Below are 16,999 nucleotides of genomic sequence, written 5' to 3'. Positions count from 1 at the left end.
TTTGCTGGCTGGTTTGGTCTTTAACTCCTGAACGTCTGTTGGTGTGTGTGCGTGGGGTTGGGGACAGAACATCTAGCTGGATAAGTTCATCCAAGAAGGGAGTGGGGTTTGTGGAGAGGAGGAGGAGGAGGAGGAGGAGAACTGTGAGGTCTTTGGTGTTCTGTGAGCTTGGTGGTTTTCTTGGAAACGTTTCATTACCCATCTAGGTAACATGCTCAGTGCTAGAAGGGAAGGGGGTTTGAGGAGAATGTGAGGTCTTTGGCAGTGGTGAAGTGTAAAATTTGTTACTACCAGTTCTGTGGGTGTGTGTGTGTGGGGGGGTAATGTGACTGGGTGGGCGTGGCCAACTTTTTAAAAAAAAAAACTTTTAAAAGCATTTTTTTTACAACCTTAAGAGGTTGCAGAAAAAAAATGCTTTTAAAAGCCTCTGACGATCAGGCCACTCAGCTGGGATCATCAGAGGCTTTTAAAGGCATTTTTTTTCTATGCTTTTTTTTCTAGGGTTTTTTTTTTACTTTTAGAAGCAATTTTTCTACAACCTCTTTCGGCTCGGAGGGCACAAAAAATGCTTTTAAAAGGCTCTGACGATCCCAGCTGAGCTGCGCGATCATTAGAGGGTTTTTTTTTTTTACTTTTAAAAGCATTTTTTCGGTCGAAGAGGTTGTAGAAAAATTGCTTTTAAAAGTAAAAAAAAAAGCCTCTGATGATCGTGCGGCTCAGCTGGGCATGAGGGGGGGGGGCACATGGATTTTTGCTACCGGTTCTCTGAACCACCCGCCTCCATCGCTACCGGATCGGGCGATCCGGTGCAAACTGGGAGCATTTCACCCCTGGTCTTTGGGGTTCTCTGAGTGACGTGTTCTAGCTTTTTCTGGAACGCTGACACTGAGCTTGGAGGTTTTCTTGCAGACGTTTCATTACCCAACTAGGTAACGTCATCAGTTAGAAGGGAGTGGGGTTTGCAAAGAGGAGGAGGAAGAGGAGGAGGAGGAAGAGGAGGAGAAGGAGGAGGAGGAGGAGGAAGAGGAGGAGGAGGAGGAGGAGGAGGAGGAGGAGAAGGAGGAGGAGGAGGAGGAGGAGGAGGAAGAGGAGGAGGAGGAGGAGGAGAACTGTGAGATCCTTGGTGTTCTCTGATGGTTCTCTGGTGGTTTTCTTGCAGACGTTTCATGACCCAATTAGGCAACATCATCAGTGCTAGAAAGGAATGGGTTGTGGTGTAAAAAAGCAGAACGGGAGGAAGAGGAAGAAGAGAAAGAGGACTAAGGGAAAGGAGAGGAGGAGGAGGAGGAGGGAGGAGGAGGACCGTAGGGTCCTAGGTGCTCTTTGAGCTTCGTGGTTTTGCTTGCAGACGTTTCATGACCCAACTAGGGAACACCATCAGTGCTAGTGAATATGAGAATTGCAATCAACGATCATTAGGTCCCAAACTCCAAGCAATAGAGACGAGAGCAGAGTTTCCACCTGTTGCCCCCTTCCCGGACGGCTGAAGGAGATGCCCGTCTGTCCCTAACCCTAACCCCTTCTCTCTTCCTCCCCTTCTCCTCCCTCCAGCTTCGTCCACTCGGTCCTCCTGCTGGGCTCGGCCGTCCTCTACTTCAGCAAGCAGGAAGTCTACGTGGTGCTGATGGTTTTCGCGCTGGCCCTGGGCTGGTCCAACCTGATCTATTACACTCGCGGCTTCCAGCAAATGGGCATCTACTCCGTTATGCTGGAGAAGGTTGCTCTGGAACGGAGGAGAGGGCTGGGCATGGGTAGCTGCTTTGGATTAGGAGGGCAGAAAAGGGCTTCAGATTAGGTGGGCTTCAGATTAGGAGGGCATCTTCAGATTAGGAGGGCCCAAAGCGGGCACGGCATTAGAGGGGCTTCAGGTTAGGAGGGCATCTTCAGATTAGGAGGGCCCAAAGTGGGCACGGCATTAGAGGGGCTTCAGATTAGGAGGGCATCTTCAGATTAGGAGGGCCCAAAGCGGGCACGGCATTAGAGGGGCTTCAGGTTAGGAGGGCATCTTCAGATTAGGAGGGCCCAAAGCGGGCACGGCATTAGAGGGGCTTCAGGTTAGGAGGGCATCTTCAGATTAGGAGGGCCCAAAGCGGGCACGGCATTAGAGGGGCTTCAGGTTAGGAGGGCACCTTCAGATTAGGAGGGCCCAAAGTGGGCACGGCATTAGAGGGGCTTCAGGTTAGGAGGGCATCTTCAGATTAGGAGGGCCCAAAGCGGGCACGGCATTAGAGGGGCTTCAGGTTAGGAGGGCATTTTCAGATTAGGAGGGCCCAAAGCGGGCACGGCATTAGAGGGGCTTCAGGTTAGGAGGGCATCTTCAGATTAGGAGGGCCCAAAGCGGGCACGGCATTAGAGGGGCTTCAGGTTAGGAGGGCATCTTCACATTAGGAGGGCCCAAAGCGGGCACGGCATTAGAGGGGCTTCAGATTAGGAGGGCATTTTCAGATTAGGAGGGCCCAAAGCGGGCACGGCATTAGAGGGGCTTCAGGTTAGGAGGGCACCTTCAGATTAGGAGGGCCCAAAGCGGGCACGGCATTAGAGGGGCTTCAGGTTAGGAGGGCATCTTCAGATTAGGAGGGCCCAAAGCGGGCACGGCATTAGAGGGGCTTCAGGTTAGGAGGGCATCTTCAGATTAGGAGGGCCCAAAGCGGGCACGGCATTAGAGGGGCTTCAGGTTAGGAGGGCATCTTCAGATTAGGAGGGCCCAAAGCGGGCACGGCATTAGAGGGGCTTCAGGTTAGGAGGGCATCTTCAGATTAGGAGGGCCCAAAGCGGGCACGGCATTAGAGGGGCTTCAGGTTAGGAGGGCATCTTCAGATTAGGAGGGCACAAAGCGGGCACGGCATTAGAGGGGCTTCAGGTTAGGAGGGCATCTTCAGATTAGGAGGGCACAAAGCGGGCACGGCATTAGAGGGGCTTCAGGTTAGGAGGGCACCTTCAGATTAGGAGGGCCCAAAGCGGGTACGGCATTAGAGGGGCTTCAGGTTAGGAGGGCACCTTCAGATTAGGAGGACCCAAAGCGGGCACGGCATTAGAGGGGCTTCAGGTTAGGAGGGCACCTTCAGATTAGGAGGGCCCAAAGCGGGCACTTTTGTTTTGTTTTATTAGATTTATATACCGCCCTACTCCCGGAGGACTCAGGGCGGTGAACAGACACAGAATAAAATACATAGATACAAAAGTTAAAAGACATAATTAAAACCAGATTAAATAATTTAGCCCGAGACAATTAAAAATCCCAATAATTTAAAACAAATTAAAATTTCAATTTTAAAATTTTTTAAAAAGGGGAGAAAATTAGGCCAGGCCGGCTTGCTGGAATAGGAGGGTCTTAAGAGCATGGCGGAAAGTGCGCAGATCCGGGATCCTCCGTATCTCTGGGGGGAAGCTCGTTCCAGATAGTGGGTGCCCCCACAGAGAAGGCCTTCCCCCTGGGGGCTGCCAGTCGACACTGCTTGGCTGACAGCACCCGGAGGAGCCCCTCTCTGTGGGAGCGTACTGGCCGGTGGGAGGCTGTTTGTGGTAGTAGGCGGTCCCGTAAATAACCAGGTCCTAAGCCATGGAGCGCTCTAAAGGTGGTAACCAAAACCTTGAAGCGCACCCGGAAGACCACCGGGAGCCAGTGCAGCTCGCGCAGGAGAGGTGTCACACGGGAGCGCCATGTTGCTCCCATAACCACCCGCGCGGCCGCACTCTGCGCCAGTTGGAGCCTCCGGGTGCTCCTCAAGGGGAGAGCGTTACAATAGTCCAGGCGGGAGGTGATGAGGGCATGAGTGACTGTGTGTAGGGACAGAGAGGGCCTTCAGATTAGGATGAATTTAGATTAGCTTCCAATTAGGGTAGAAAGTGGCACAGATTAAGATTAGGTGGGCAGACAGGAGGACAGGATTAAGAGGGTTTTAAATTAAGGGAGCCGCTTCCGATTATGAGGGCGGAAAGAGGGCATGGGGTTAGATTAGGAGGGCATCTTCAAATAAAGGGCACGAGATGAGGTGCTTCAGATTAAGAGGGCTTCAGATTAGGAGCCCTTCAGATTAGGATGTCTTCAGATTAGTTTCCGATTAAGAGGGAAGAAAGGGGCAGGGAATTAGGTGCTTCAGATTAAGAGGTTTTCCGATTAGGAAGATCTTTAGATTAAGAGATCTTCAGATTATATTCTGATTATGAGGTCAAAGAGAGGCATGGAATTAGGTGCTTCAGATTAGGGAGGGATCCATTTAGCTTCAGATTAGGAAGGTAAATTCAGATTAGGAAGGTAGGTTTAGATTAGGAGGTTGGAAAGGGGCATGGGATTAGGTACTTCAGATTAAGAGGTTTTTGGATTAGGAGCTCTTTAAAATATCTTCAGATTATATTCTGATTAGGAGATCAGAGAGGGGCATGGGATTAGGCGCTTCAGTTTAGGATATCTTCAGATTATATTCTGATTATGAGGTCAGAGAGAGGCATGGAATTAGGTGCTTCAGATTAGGGCGGCATCCATTTAGCTTCATATTAATCTAATTCGGATTAGAAAGGTAATTCAGATTTGGAAGGTAGGTTCAGATTAGGAAGGTAGGTTCAGATTAGGAGGGTGGAAAGGGGCATGGGATTAGGTGCTTCAGATTAAGAGGTTTTCGGATTAGGAGCTCTTTAGATTAAGATATCTTCAGATTATATTCCGATTATGAGATCAGAGAAGGGCATTGGATTAGGGCCTTCAGATTAGGAGGGAACCTTCAGATTAAGAGGGCAGAACAGGCACAGAAGGACTCTCCTGCCCCTTTCTGCTCTCCTAATCTGCCACACTTGGAAGGGACCCACCTCCATTTTCTCCTCTCTGTGCAGATGATGCTACGAGACCTGGGCCGCTTTATCATGGTTTACCTGCTCTTCCACCTGGGATTTTCAACAGGTGAGGGATGGTCAGGCTGAAGTTGGGCCGGGGATGGGGGGGGAGCAAGGAGGAAGAGGCGAGAGCCACACCAGGGCTGTGCAGTGCATTGGTTATGGCAATGTTTCTCAACCTTGGCAATTTGAAGATGGATGGACTTCAACTCCCAGAATTCTATGCTGGCTGGGGAATTCTGGGAATTGAAGTCCACTCATCTTAAAGCATGCTGCCTGGAGGATTTTGGGTGTGGAAGTCCACTCATCTTAAAGCTTCCTGGCTGGGGGATTCTGGGAGTGGAAGCCCACCCCTCTTAAAGCATTCTGGCTGGGGAATTCTGGGAGTGGAAGTCCACCCCTCTTAAAGCTTCCTGGCTGGGGAATTCTGGGAGTGGAAGTCCACTCATCTTAAAGCTTCCTGGCTGGAGGATTCTGGGAGTGGAAGTCCACCTATCTTCAAGTTGCTAAGATTGAGAAATACAGATCGAGGGTTGTAGCCCTCGACTTACAACCAGAACTGAGCCCATCATTTATGTTGCAAAATGAGAAATTTGTTTTGCCCCATTTTACGACCTTTCTTGCCACAGTTGTTAAGTGAATCACAGCAGCTGTTAGTTAGTAACACGGCTGTTAAGTGAATCTGGTTTCCCCGTTGACTTGGCTTGTCAGAAGGTCGCAAGAGGAAATCACGTGACCCCGGGATGCTGCCACCGTCATAAATATGAGTCAGTGGCCAAGCGTCTGAATTTTGAGGACGTGATAACAGGGATGCTGCAATGGTTGTAAGTGTGAAAAATGGTCATAAGTTTCTTTTTTGAGGGCTGTAACTTCGAACGGTCAATAATAAACTGTTTTAAATTGAGGCCTACCTACTGTACTGGGTTATGGCATCAGTTTGTTCCTCCAGTTCGGGGAGAAGTCTACCCACGATTTTCCCAGGGAAGAAATGATTGAAGAAGGATAAAATGGAGTGGATTTTAATTTCATTTATTAAATTTATTCCTGCCCCTTTTTGCTGTCACACGACTGAAGGACTTCAAGGAAGTTTAAATATAGGTAGTTCTCGACTTACAACCATTTGTTTAGTGACTGTTCAAAGTTAGAACAGCACCGAAAAAAGGGGACTTATGACCATTTTTCACAGTTACGACCTTTGCAGCATCCCCGTGATCAAAATTCAGACGCTCGGCAACTGACTCGTACTTATGACCCTTGCTGGGAGTCCCTGAGTCATTTGATCCCCTTTTGTGACCTTCTAACAATGGGGAAGCCAGATTCACTTCCCAACCACGTTACTAACTGCAACTGATTCACTTAACAACGTTGGCAAGAAAAGGGTCGTACAACGGAACCAAACTCCCTTAACAGGTCTCTCGCTTAGCCGCAGAAATAGGGGGCTCCGTTACGGTCATAAATTGAGGACTACTTTAGCAAAGGCAGGGGGGTGGTCTAGAAGACCTCTGAGGGTCCCTTCCGATGCTCCCCCGCACGTCTTTTGCCTTCTTTCCCGCCTCCGTGATATGTTTCCCCCTTCGTGACAGCGGTGGTGACCCTTATCGAGGAAGACAACGAGGGGCGTCCGGAGATCCCTCAGCTGCAGGACTCCTGCCCGTGTCCCGTGAAGGCCCGCCCGTCCTACAACAACCTCTACACCACCTGCCTGGAGCTCTTCAAGTTCACCATCGGGATGGGCGACCTGGAGTTCACCGAGAACTACCGCTTCAAGTCCGTCTTCATCATCCTCTTGCTCGTCTACGTGGTCCTCACCTACATCCTGCTCCTGAACATGCTCATCGCCCTCATGGGCGAAACCGTCAACAAGATTGCGCAGGAGAGCAAAAGTATCTGGAAGCTGCAGGTGGGTTCCCCCCCCTCCCATTTTCACCCCATCCGCCCCCCCCCGCCCGGTTCTGGAGTTTGGAGGAGGCGCGATTGTGGGTCACACACAAAGGTTTTTGAGGGAGGACGAGGAGGAAGGCTTACGGGTGTTGTTGTGTCTTGGTTTGGACATAGTCGGATGCAATATTTCCCATCTCTGGGGAATTATTCTTATTTTATTTTATTTTATTTTATTTTATTTTATTTTATTTATTCTGTTCTATTCTATTCTATTTTTATTTTTTTATTCTATTCTATTTTATTTTTTATTTTTTATTCTATTCTATTTTATTCTATTTTATTCTATTCTATTTTTTATTTTTTATTCTATTTTATTTTTTATTTTTTATTCTATTCTATTTTATTCTATTTTATTCTATTCTATTCTATTCTATTCTATTCTATTCTATTTTTTATTTTTTTATTCTATTCTATTTTTATTTTTTTATTCTATTCTATTTTATTTTATTATTTTATATTTTATTTTATTTTTTTATTTTTTATTCTATTCTATTCTATTATTTTATTCTATTCTTTTCTATTCTTTTTATATTTTTATTCTATTTTTTATTTTATTTTATTTTATTATTTTATATTTTATATTATATTATATTTTATTATTTTATTTTATTTAGTCTTTATTATTTTTATAAATATAGTAACACAAGTCAGCAATCGTAACTAATTCTCAGCTTTCCCCCTATTTTCCCACAACAACCCTGACAGGTGGGTAGAGAGGAGAGAGAGGGATTGGTCCAAACTTACCTGGACAGATTTCGTGCCTAAGGCGGGACTAGAAGTCACCGTCTCCTGGTGATTGGCCCAAAGTCACCTAGTTGCTTTTGGGCTTAAGCTGGGACTAGAACTCACCATCTCTTGGTGATTGGCCCAAAGTTACCCAGTCAGCTTCATCCCTAAGGCGGGACTAGAACTCACCATCTCCTGGTGATTGGCCCAAAGTCACCCAGCTGCTTTTGTACTTAAGGCGGGACTAGAACTCACATCGCCTGGTGATTGGCTCAAAGTCCTCCAGCCAGCTTTTGTGCCTAAGGCAGAACTAGAACTCACCGTCTCCTGGTGATTGACCTTCACCCAGCCCCTGACGCATACTAGAATCTTTATTATGAAATCAAAAATCGTCATTCAGGAAACCCAGGAGTGTCTGTCTAAATTGCATCTGATTCCATGTTCAGCTACTTTTGCATCCCCTTTTATGATTTTTTTGCCACCGTTGTTAAGCAAATCACTTGCAGTTGTTAACCGAACCATGTGGTTGTTAAGCGAATCCAGCTTCTCCATTGACTTTGTTTGTCAAAAATCAGCAGGGAAAGTTTGCAAACGGTGATCACATGACCCTGGGAAAATGCAACCGTCGTAAATAAATGCTGGTTGCCAAGCACCCAAATTTTGATTCTGTTTTTGCTGGGATGCTGCCACGGTCATAAGTGGAAGGACCAGTCATAAGTCTATCTTTCCGTACAGTTGTTGCTTCGAGCGTTCGCTAAATGAATGCTTATAAGTCGAGGGCTACCTGTATAATTTTATAATTATAACAGTAAAGCTGCAATGACTTTGGTTTACAAATCGGGTCTACCTCGCAGGGCTGATTTTTCTCTCTCTCGTTTCTGCATACAGCGAACCATCACCATTTTAAACATCGAGAACAGCTACTGGAACTGCATCATTAACTCCTTCCGATCCGGGAAACGAGTTTTGGTGGGGATCACTCCAGATGGCAAGGAGGATTATCGCTGGTGCTTTCGGTAATCGCCGTTCTAATTTGGGGAGGTGGGCATCCTTCGAACTGGTGCCACGACTGCACCATCAAAACCCTGCACGCCTATTGAAGATTGTCAGCCTTACGAGATAGACCAGACTGGAAACATGACTGATAAGCTAATTCAGGCGTGTCAAACTCAAGGCACGCCGTGTGGATCTGGCACGCAGGGTGCTTAACTCTGGCACGCAGGGCCGATCTGGATATATCAAAGGACCGGCCCGCAGTGCCTCTGTTGGCCAAAACGTTTTCGGCCTCTCCAGCCTCCAGTAGCACTTTGTCAGCCAAAAATGGGCCTCGCGCAGACCTCGCAGGCCTTGAGTTTGACACCTCGCGGGGCCTCCGTGCGGCCCGTTTACGGCCAGGAGAGTGCTGCAGGAGGTCGTGGAGGCCGAAAATGAGGCACGGGGAGCCTGTGTGTTCTGCCCCAGCTCCGGATTCCTGAGAATATTGACACATACCAACGGTCCTTATCAAATTTATTAAGTAGCAAGGATAAACAAGACCGGCAAAGGTTGGCAATCAGCCCAGAAAACAAGATACGATAAACCAAAATACTCTGATAATAAATACGAGTTGTTTCCAGCAAGAAAGCACTAGCTGCGTGCGACTTAAATAGGCTAAGGGAGTGGCCAATTATCCTCAAGCCCTACTCTCGAGTAGACCTCCTTCTCCTCCTGAGTAGCCACTCCTGCCTTCTGGCAGCCCTGCATGCCCGAGCATTGAAGAGAGGCTCCTCCACTTCACTCTCTCCACTTGAAGGAGCCTCTGGAGGTTCTGAAGGCCCTGGCTGAGTCTCTGCCTCTGACATCACATCCTCTTCAGCCTCCTCGCTGTCCGACACAAGCGCCGGCTGCTGGCGCAACACCACACCAGCCTCCTCATCGTTGGGATCAACCACGATCCGTGTAGGCCGCTGGGGGGCCACTGTGTGTGGTCCCCCCGTGCTCCGTTTTGACCGGCAAAGTGCTGCAGGAGGCTCTCCAGGCCGAAAACAGAGTGCCGCATGCAGCCCCCTCCCCCCGGGCCCCATTTTGGCCGGTAGGGTATTGCAGGAGGTATCCGTCCCATCTCCCCACCCCACCCCGCCGGCCCGCTTAGGAGAACTACAATGCTGATCCGGCCCTCGAAGAAATCCAATTTGACACCCCTAAAGGTAAGAGGTAAAGATTTCCCTTCCAGTTGTGTCTAACTGTAGGAAATGATACACATCTCCATTTCTTGGCCGAAGGAGCCGACGTTGTCCAAGGACAATTTCCGTGGTCATGTGGTCAGTACGGCTATACGCCGAAGACGCACGGAATGCTGTTACCTTACAGAGGCCGACTCTGTAAACCGCTTAGAGAGGGCGGTAAAAGCACTGTGAAGCGGTATATAAGTCTACGTGCTATTGCTAAGTGCTTTTGCTTTCTCAGGCTGTAAAAGAGACAGCGGCTGTTTCATACTTTCATACTTGCAAGATTCTATTCACGCAGCCTTAGAATAAAATGAAATGATCTCACCTGGGTCTGTTTCCTCTTTTCCCCTACCTGGCAAGGCTGAGCTACCATTAAAAGATGTACATTTGTTAAAAAAGAAGAAGAAGAAAAAGAAAAAGAAGAAGAAGAAGAAGAAGAGGAGGAGGAGGAGGAGGAAGAAGAAGAAGAAGAAGAAGAAGAAGAAGAAGAAGAAGAAGAAGAAGAAGAAGAAGAAGAAGAAGAAGAAGAAGAACAACAACAACAACAACAACAACAACAACAACAACAACAACAACAACAAGTCGGGAGGGGTGCAATTACATGACAGCTGCCATCTTGACCTCTTTGCCCTTGCTCTTTCTGTAGGCCACTTTGAGAAGCTAGAACAGGGGTCAGCAACTTTAAACACTCAAAGACCCATTTGGACCCGTTTCCCAAACAAAAGAAAACTCCGGGAGCCACAAAATCCTTCCCGTGCCTGATTATTTCCTGAGCGGCCACAAAACTAGCATATGTCATTGAATTAAATGTTCTGTTTTCTTCTGAAACTTTTCTTTTCTTGGATTTATCCACGGTTGGCCTACCGGGAGTTGAAAAGCTCAATAAATCATGTGCCGGTGGGTGTCGCACATTGATGGCTGTGACGCATATTTTGAGCAACAGGGAGCCGCAGCAGAGAGATGAAAGAGCCACATACGGCTCCAGAGCCACGGGTTGCTGACCCCTGAGCTAGAATCAGACCGCCCCCATACCCTCAATTTGGAGTCCCATCTGTACATTGTCAGCGTCCCAGCGCTGACATATATATGAGGAGAGGAGAAGCTTGAACTTTTGCCTACTTAATTCCTTTGAAGATTCTGTCTCCTTGGAGATGGGAGGAGGGAGACATTCCTGTGATCTGACGGAGAAGGCATGAGGAGAGTGGCTTGGAAGATAGCCAATGAGACGCAGAGAATTGGGGATCGGAAAGGGAGGGATTGGGGGGCAAAGGTCAGTGCTGACCTCATAAAACGGCAGAGCAGTATTTGGGGGAATTATCATAAATTCTGGAAGTAATGTTTGAGAGATATGATATTTGCCGGCTCATGAAATTAATTAAATTAAAATTGTAATGTTTCCCTTCGGACACGCTTGAGCAGGGTGGACGAGGTGAATTGGTCCACATGGAATACCAATCTCAGCATCATCAACGAAGACCCCGGAGGACACACGGAAGAGCTGAAACGCAACCTCAGTTTTTCTTTCAAATCCGGCCGAGGTGAGGAGGCTCTTAAAGGGACTAGTCCTCATTGTTATTCTGCCAGCCAACAGGGAGGATTGCGGTGTGAGTGGTGGCGGGGGTGGGTGGGGCTGAAGTACAGAAGTACAAGTAAGGTCTGAAGTATATAGGTAGTCCTCGACTTACGAAAAAGAATTGGGCGCAGAATTTCTGCTGTTCAGCAAAGCAGTTGCTAAGTGAGTCGTATTAACAGCAAGAGACGACGACCTCAAAAAGAGATCGCCTCTCGTGGATGGATTAATCCTGCATACCAGAGAAGGTTGGACTAGATGGCCTTTTTGGGAGTCCCTTCCAACCAAATGATTCTGCAAATCATTCCCCTTCTTGAAACGATGATTAGGAAGGATTTTGTAGGATAATAATAACTCAGGTTTTGGGGTCTTCTTTAGATGGGTTTTGTCTGGCTTCAGGAGGTCAACCCTGCAAAGAGAGATCCCAATTTTTGCAGAGCAATGTCTGCAAAGAAAAATGGGATCTCTCCTTACAAGGTTGACCGACGTCTGCCAAAATTGGGATCTCTCCTTGTAGGATTGACTGACATCTGCCAAAATTGGGATCTCTCTTTGTAGGGTTGGCCAACATCTGCCAAAATTGGGATCTCTCCTTGTAGGGTTGGCCAAAATCTGCCAAAATTGGGATCTCTCCTTGTAGGGTTGACTGACATCTGCCAAAATTGGGATCTCTCCTTGTAGGGTTGGACGACGTCCACCAAAATTGGGATCTCTCCTTGTAGGGTTGACTGACATCTGCCAAAATTGGGATCTCTCCTTGTATGGTTGGCCGACGTCCACCAAAATTGGGATCTCTCTTTGTAGGGTTGGCCAACATCTGCCAAAATTGGGATCTCTCGTTGTAGGGTTGGCCGACGTCCACCAAAATTAGGATCTCTCCTTGTAGGGTTGACTGACATCTGCCAAAATTGGGATCTCTCCTTGTAGGGTTGGCCGACGTCCACCAAAATTGGGATCTCTCCTTGTAGGGTTGACTGACATCTGCCAAAATTGGGATCTCTCCTTGTACGGTTGGCCGACGTCCACCAAAATTGGGATCTTTCCTTGTAGGGTTGGCCGACGTCTGCCAAAATCGGAATCTCTCGTTGTAGGGTTGGCCGACATCCACCAAAATTGGGATATCTCCTTGTAGGGTTGACCGACGTCCGCCAAAATTAGGATCTCTGTAGGGTTGGCCGACATCTGCCAAAATCGGAATCTGTCTTTGTAGGGTTGACTGACATGTGGAAAAATTGGGATCTCTCTTTGTAGAGTTGACCAATGTGTGGAAAAAACTGGGATCTCTCCTTGGGGTTGATTTCTTGGAGAACCCCAATGAAAGAATGGCTAATGAATCTTGCTGACCTTCGCAGAGAAACAGGCTTGGAGTTCAAAGGATTAAGCAAGCGACCTAACATTAAATCTTAATTATTGTGTCAGTTTCGGGGAAAAACTGGAAGACCTTGGTGCCGATTCTAAGAGACGGGAAACGAGAAGGATCCCTCAAGCCGATTTCCGAGGATTACACTGAGTCAGATGAGCAAGACGTCCGGAAAAAGTCCCTGCCCAAGTTGGTCTAATTTTTATATTTTGTCCCCTGCCTGTCTTTCTTTTGTGGTCCTGATTGAGTTATTTAAAGGCAGTGCTCGACATACAACCACAATGGAGCCCAAAATTTCTGTTGCCAAGTGAGACAATGGTTATCTGAGTCTTGCCCCATTTAACGACCTTTCTTGCTGCAGTTGTTAAGTGAGTCACTGCAGTTGTTAGTAACACCATTGTTAAGCGAATCTGGATTCCCCATTCAGAAGGTCACAAAAAGGGATCACACGATCCCGGGACACTGCAACCGTCATAAATATGAGTCAGTTGCCAAGTATCTGAATTTTGATCACATGACCAGAGGGATCCAGCAACAGTTGTAAATGTGAAACACGGTCATAAGTTACATTTTTTTCAGTGCTGTTCTAATTTCAAACAGTCACTAAACGAACTGTTGTAAGTCGAGGTCTGCCTGTATTAATATCCCCTTGAAGGGTGAGGAGAGGAAGGTCTCTTACAGTAAAACAAAATTCCCACAGACTTTGTCAGGAGTGGTCAAAAAAATCAAGGATAGCCCTGATAATCTGATTGAAGCCCTGTTTATTTATTTATTTTTGTTTATGTCAGTCGTTATTTCATTTCTTTTCTTTCTTTTCTTTTCTTTTCTTTTCTTTTCTTTTCTTTTATTTATTATTTTATATTTTATTTTATTTTATTTATTATGAAATTTATTTGCAGCCCATCTCGTATCCAACGACTCTCGTCGCTGTATGATTTAATGTAATGATTTAATATTGGTTGAAGAGAAGAGAGGAAAAAGATATTTTAGATCTGTTCAGCTAGAATATAGAATACCAGGGTTCGAAGGGGCCTTGGAGGTCTTCTAGTCCAACCCCTGCTCAGGCAGTAGACCTTATAGTAGGGATATCCAAACTGGGCAACTTTAAGACTTCTGCACTTGAACTCCACAGATCTTAAAGGTGCCAAGGTTGGACACCCCTATCCTATACCATTCCAGACAAATTTTGGAACAGACGTTCTTGAAAGACGGCGGGCTATCCTTGGCAGGAGATGTTTTGTCAGGGTATTGCGCAGTAGGCGTCCAACGTACGTCCCTGACATGAACTTGTAGTTTTATATACATAAATATATGTATATATATGGCAATATATATGGCAAACTAGATAGTCAGGCAAACAAGGGCATTCTGAGGTAAATTGACACAGCAGTAGCATCCTGAGGTAAATCCACACAGGAGGAGCATCCTGAAGTAAATACTCACAGCAGGAGCATCCTGAGGTAAATTGACACAGCAGGAGCATCCTGAGGTAAATCACACAGCAAACAGGGCACACAGAAGAAAAAGGCGGGAAAAAAGGGAAACTCCCCCTTCACACCCACAGCAGCCAATCACAGCGCAGCTTGCCTCACACAGGAGCCAGCGCTCGCCAACTAATCAACCATAACTGTGTGTTCTGGCTCACTGCACAACCTCATTGTTTTAGCTGCTAAATTTAAATATCTTAACATGTTTAAACGCAGGTTGGCTGGCCATCAGTTGGGGAGGCTGTAGCACTGGGTTCCTAAATGGGCAGCGGATTGGACTAGTAGTTGATCTCCAAGATCCCTTCCCAACTTTCTGTTCTACGACTCTCCGACACAAATCTAATTACGGTAGACCTCCACTTACTACCGCAATTGGGCCTGGGATTTTGGTTGCTAAGAGATATGGTTGTTAAGTGAGTATCCCATGACCAGACTTGATTTTACAACCATTTCTACCAGTTGTTAAGTGAATCATGCAGTCGTTAAGTGAATCACAGTCATTAAGCGGATCCGCATTCCCCAATTGACTGTTGGAAACCAGATGGGAAGGTTGCCAGTCACAATCAGGTGACTTCAAGATGCCGCAACTGTCATTATTCAGAGATGGTTGCCAAGAGCCCAAATGGCGATCACGTGATCGCAGGGGTGGTGTGACGGTCATAACTCCAAGGATGGGCCATAAGTCAGTTTTCCTGAGGCTGTCGTAACTTTTGAACTGTCTTTAAGTGACATATGGGTTTATTTTCTCCTTGTTTACTTGCAGCCCTGTCTTGTAATCGTTCGGATGGAAGATGCAACTTGTGCTGCTTCGGTGGGCGCAACGTGGCGCAATGCGTGCGCACCGGAGGTCGTTCTCTTCTTCCAGGAGCATCAGATCATCAGATCTCATCCATATCGAATGTCTCAATTATTTATCTCCAGCCGTCTTAGCTTCGTCACACCCGTCTGTTTGTGTCATTCGTATCAGTATTTTTCAAAGTCACCGAAAGGAAATTTGCAAGTTGCATTAAGTTCACAACCTGAGCAACTTTAAGATGTGTGAACTTCAACCCCCAGAATTCCTCAGCCAGCATGGTTGGCTGGGGAATTCTGGGAATTGAAGACCAAACACACTGCCAAGGTTGGAAACCCCTTCAACAAGCATCCTGAAAAACATCATTTCAATGTGAATCCTTGTTAAGTTCCATGTAATAATGATTGAAAAGCTTACTAAAAATATCATCTTATTGCTTGCATTTTAGCCCTCAGCCCCTTTGTCCCGAACGGACTTTGCTATGGCTTTACTCACAGGTAAATCCTATAGGGTAAGAAGGGGAAAAAAGACAATGTCTTCACTATAGTAACTGGGAGAGGGATCTAGGTATCCTGGTGGATTATCACTTAAATATGAGCCAGCCTTGTGCTGTAGCTGCCAAAAAAGCCAACACAGTTCTAGGCTGCATCAACAGAAGGATAGAATCAAGAACACGTGAAGTGTTAATACCACTTTATAAGGCCTTGGTAAGGCCACACTTGGAATATTGCATCCAGTTTTGGCCGCCACGATGTAAAAAAGATGTTGAGACTCTAGAAAGAGTGCAGAGAAGAGCAACCAAGAGGATTAAGGGACCGGAGGCTAAAACATATGAAGAACGGTTGCAGAAACTGGACATGTCTAGTCTAGTGAAGAGAAGGACCAGGGGAGACAGGAGAGCATCTTCCAATATTGGAGGGGCTGCCCCAGAGAGGAGGAAGGGGGTCAAGCTATTTTTCAAAGCACGGGAAGGCCAGAAAAAGGAATAATGGATCGAAACTGATCAAGGAGAGATTCAACCTGGAAATAAAGATAAATTTTCTGACAGTGAGAAAATCAGACAATGGAACAGAAGTTGCTTTCGGAAGTTGTGGGAGCTTCATCTCTGGAGGCTTTCAAGAAGAGACTGGACTGCCATCTGTCAGAAATGGTGCAGGATCTCCTGCTTGGGCGGGGGGGTTGGACTAGATGACCTATAAGGTCCCTTCCAACTGTAAATCTGTATTCTAATCAAGGAGTGAACCAACCTAGAACTAAGGAGGAATTTCCTGACAGTTCATCAGTGGGACAACTTGCTTCCAGAAGTTGTGGTTTCTCCATCGCTGGAGGGTTTTTAAGAAGAGATTGGACAACTATTTGTCTGAAATAGTATAGGGTCTCCAGCTCGAGCAGTGGGTTGGACTAGACAACCTCAGAGGCCCCTTCCAACCCTAGGCTTCTTTGTTCTATGGAAATTCAGAGATATGTTAGTTTGATAGATATCTCAGCTGCTTTCAGCAAAATCTTCACCGCCACTAGATGGGTGCAAAACCTCAGTTTTCTCTTGACTGACCAGCTAGTGAAATTGAGATATTTTCTCAGACAGATTTAATTGGTCTTTTCCTGTGTCTTCTGCTCTAGTTACACCGTGCAAAAGGAAGCATGTGCGCTAACCACATCTGGCTTAATATTAGTAGTAAAGGGCACGCAACATGAGTGTGCAGCAGCATTCTGGTGAAAGCACCCAGCCAAAGATACAGAAGGATCTGCACAGACTTGAATGTTGGGCGCTATCTAACAAAAGTAAGGTTCTACATTTAGGCAAGAAAAACCAAATTCACAAGTATAGTATAGGTCAGAAGTCAGCAACCTGCAGCTCTGGAGCCGCATGTGGCTCTTTCACCACCTCTGCTGCGGCTCCCTGTCGCTCAAAATAGGCATCACAACCGCCAATGTGTGACACCCGCCGGGACGCGATTTATTGAGCTTTTCAACCCCCAGTAGGCCAACCATGGATAAATCCAAGAAAAGAAAAGTTTCAGAAGAAACCAGAGCGTTTAATTCAACTACATACAGTATGCTAGTTTTGTGGCCCACTTAAGAAATAGT

The 16,999-nt window shown here is 46.6% G+C and overlaps 1 protein-coding gene across 1 annotated transcript in view; it reads left to right on the top strand.

The window, feature by feature from the left end:
* The window catches only part of TRPV1 (transient receptor potential cation channel subfamily V member 1), a 41,264-nt gene extending 25,911 nt beyond the window's left edge, over positions 1-15,353 (top strand). The window contains exons 10-16 of the mRNA XM_060688478.2: positions 1,552-1,717; positions 4,828-4,894; positions 6,411-6,727; positions 8,383-8,510; positions 11,121-11,239; positions 12,691-12,820; positions 14,882-15,353. Of these exons, the coding sequence (XP_060544461.1) occupies positions 1,552-1,717; positions 4,828-4,894; positions 6,411-6,727; positions 8,383-8,510; positions 11,121-11,239; positions 12,691-12,820; positions 14,882-14,894 (940 nt within the window). The 3' untranslated portion in view covers positions 14,895-15,353. The remainder of the gene's footprint in view (positions 1-1,551; positions 1,718-4,827; positions 4,895-6,410; positions 6,728-8,382; positions 8,511-11,120; positions 11,240-12,690; positions 12,821-14,881) is intronic.
* The last annotated feature ends 1,646 nt before the right edge of the window (positions 15,354-16,999 follow it).

The sequence above is a fragment of the Pantherophis guttatus genome, chromosome 1, assembly GCF_059756535.1.
Source record: "Pantherophis guttatus breed Tessera chromosome 1, ASM5975653v1, whole genome shotgun sequence".
Taxonomy (NCBI): Eukaryota; Metazoa; Chordata; class Lepidosauria; order Squamata; family Colubridae; genus Pantherophis; species Pantherophis guttatus.
Note: the sequence above shows the minus strand (reverse complement) of the source record. Positions and strands in the feature narration are given on the sequence as shown.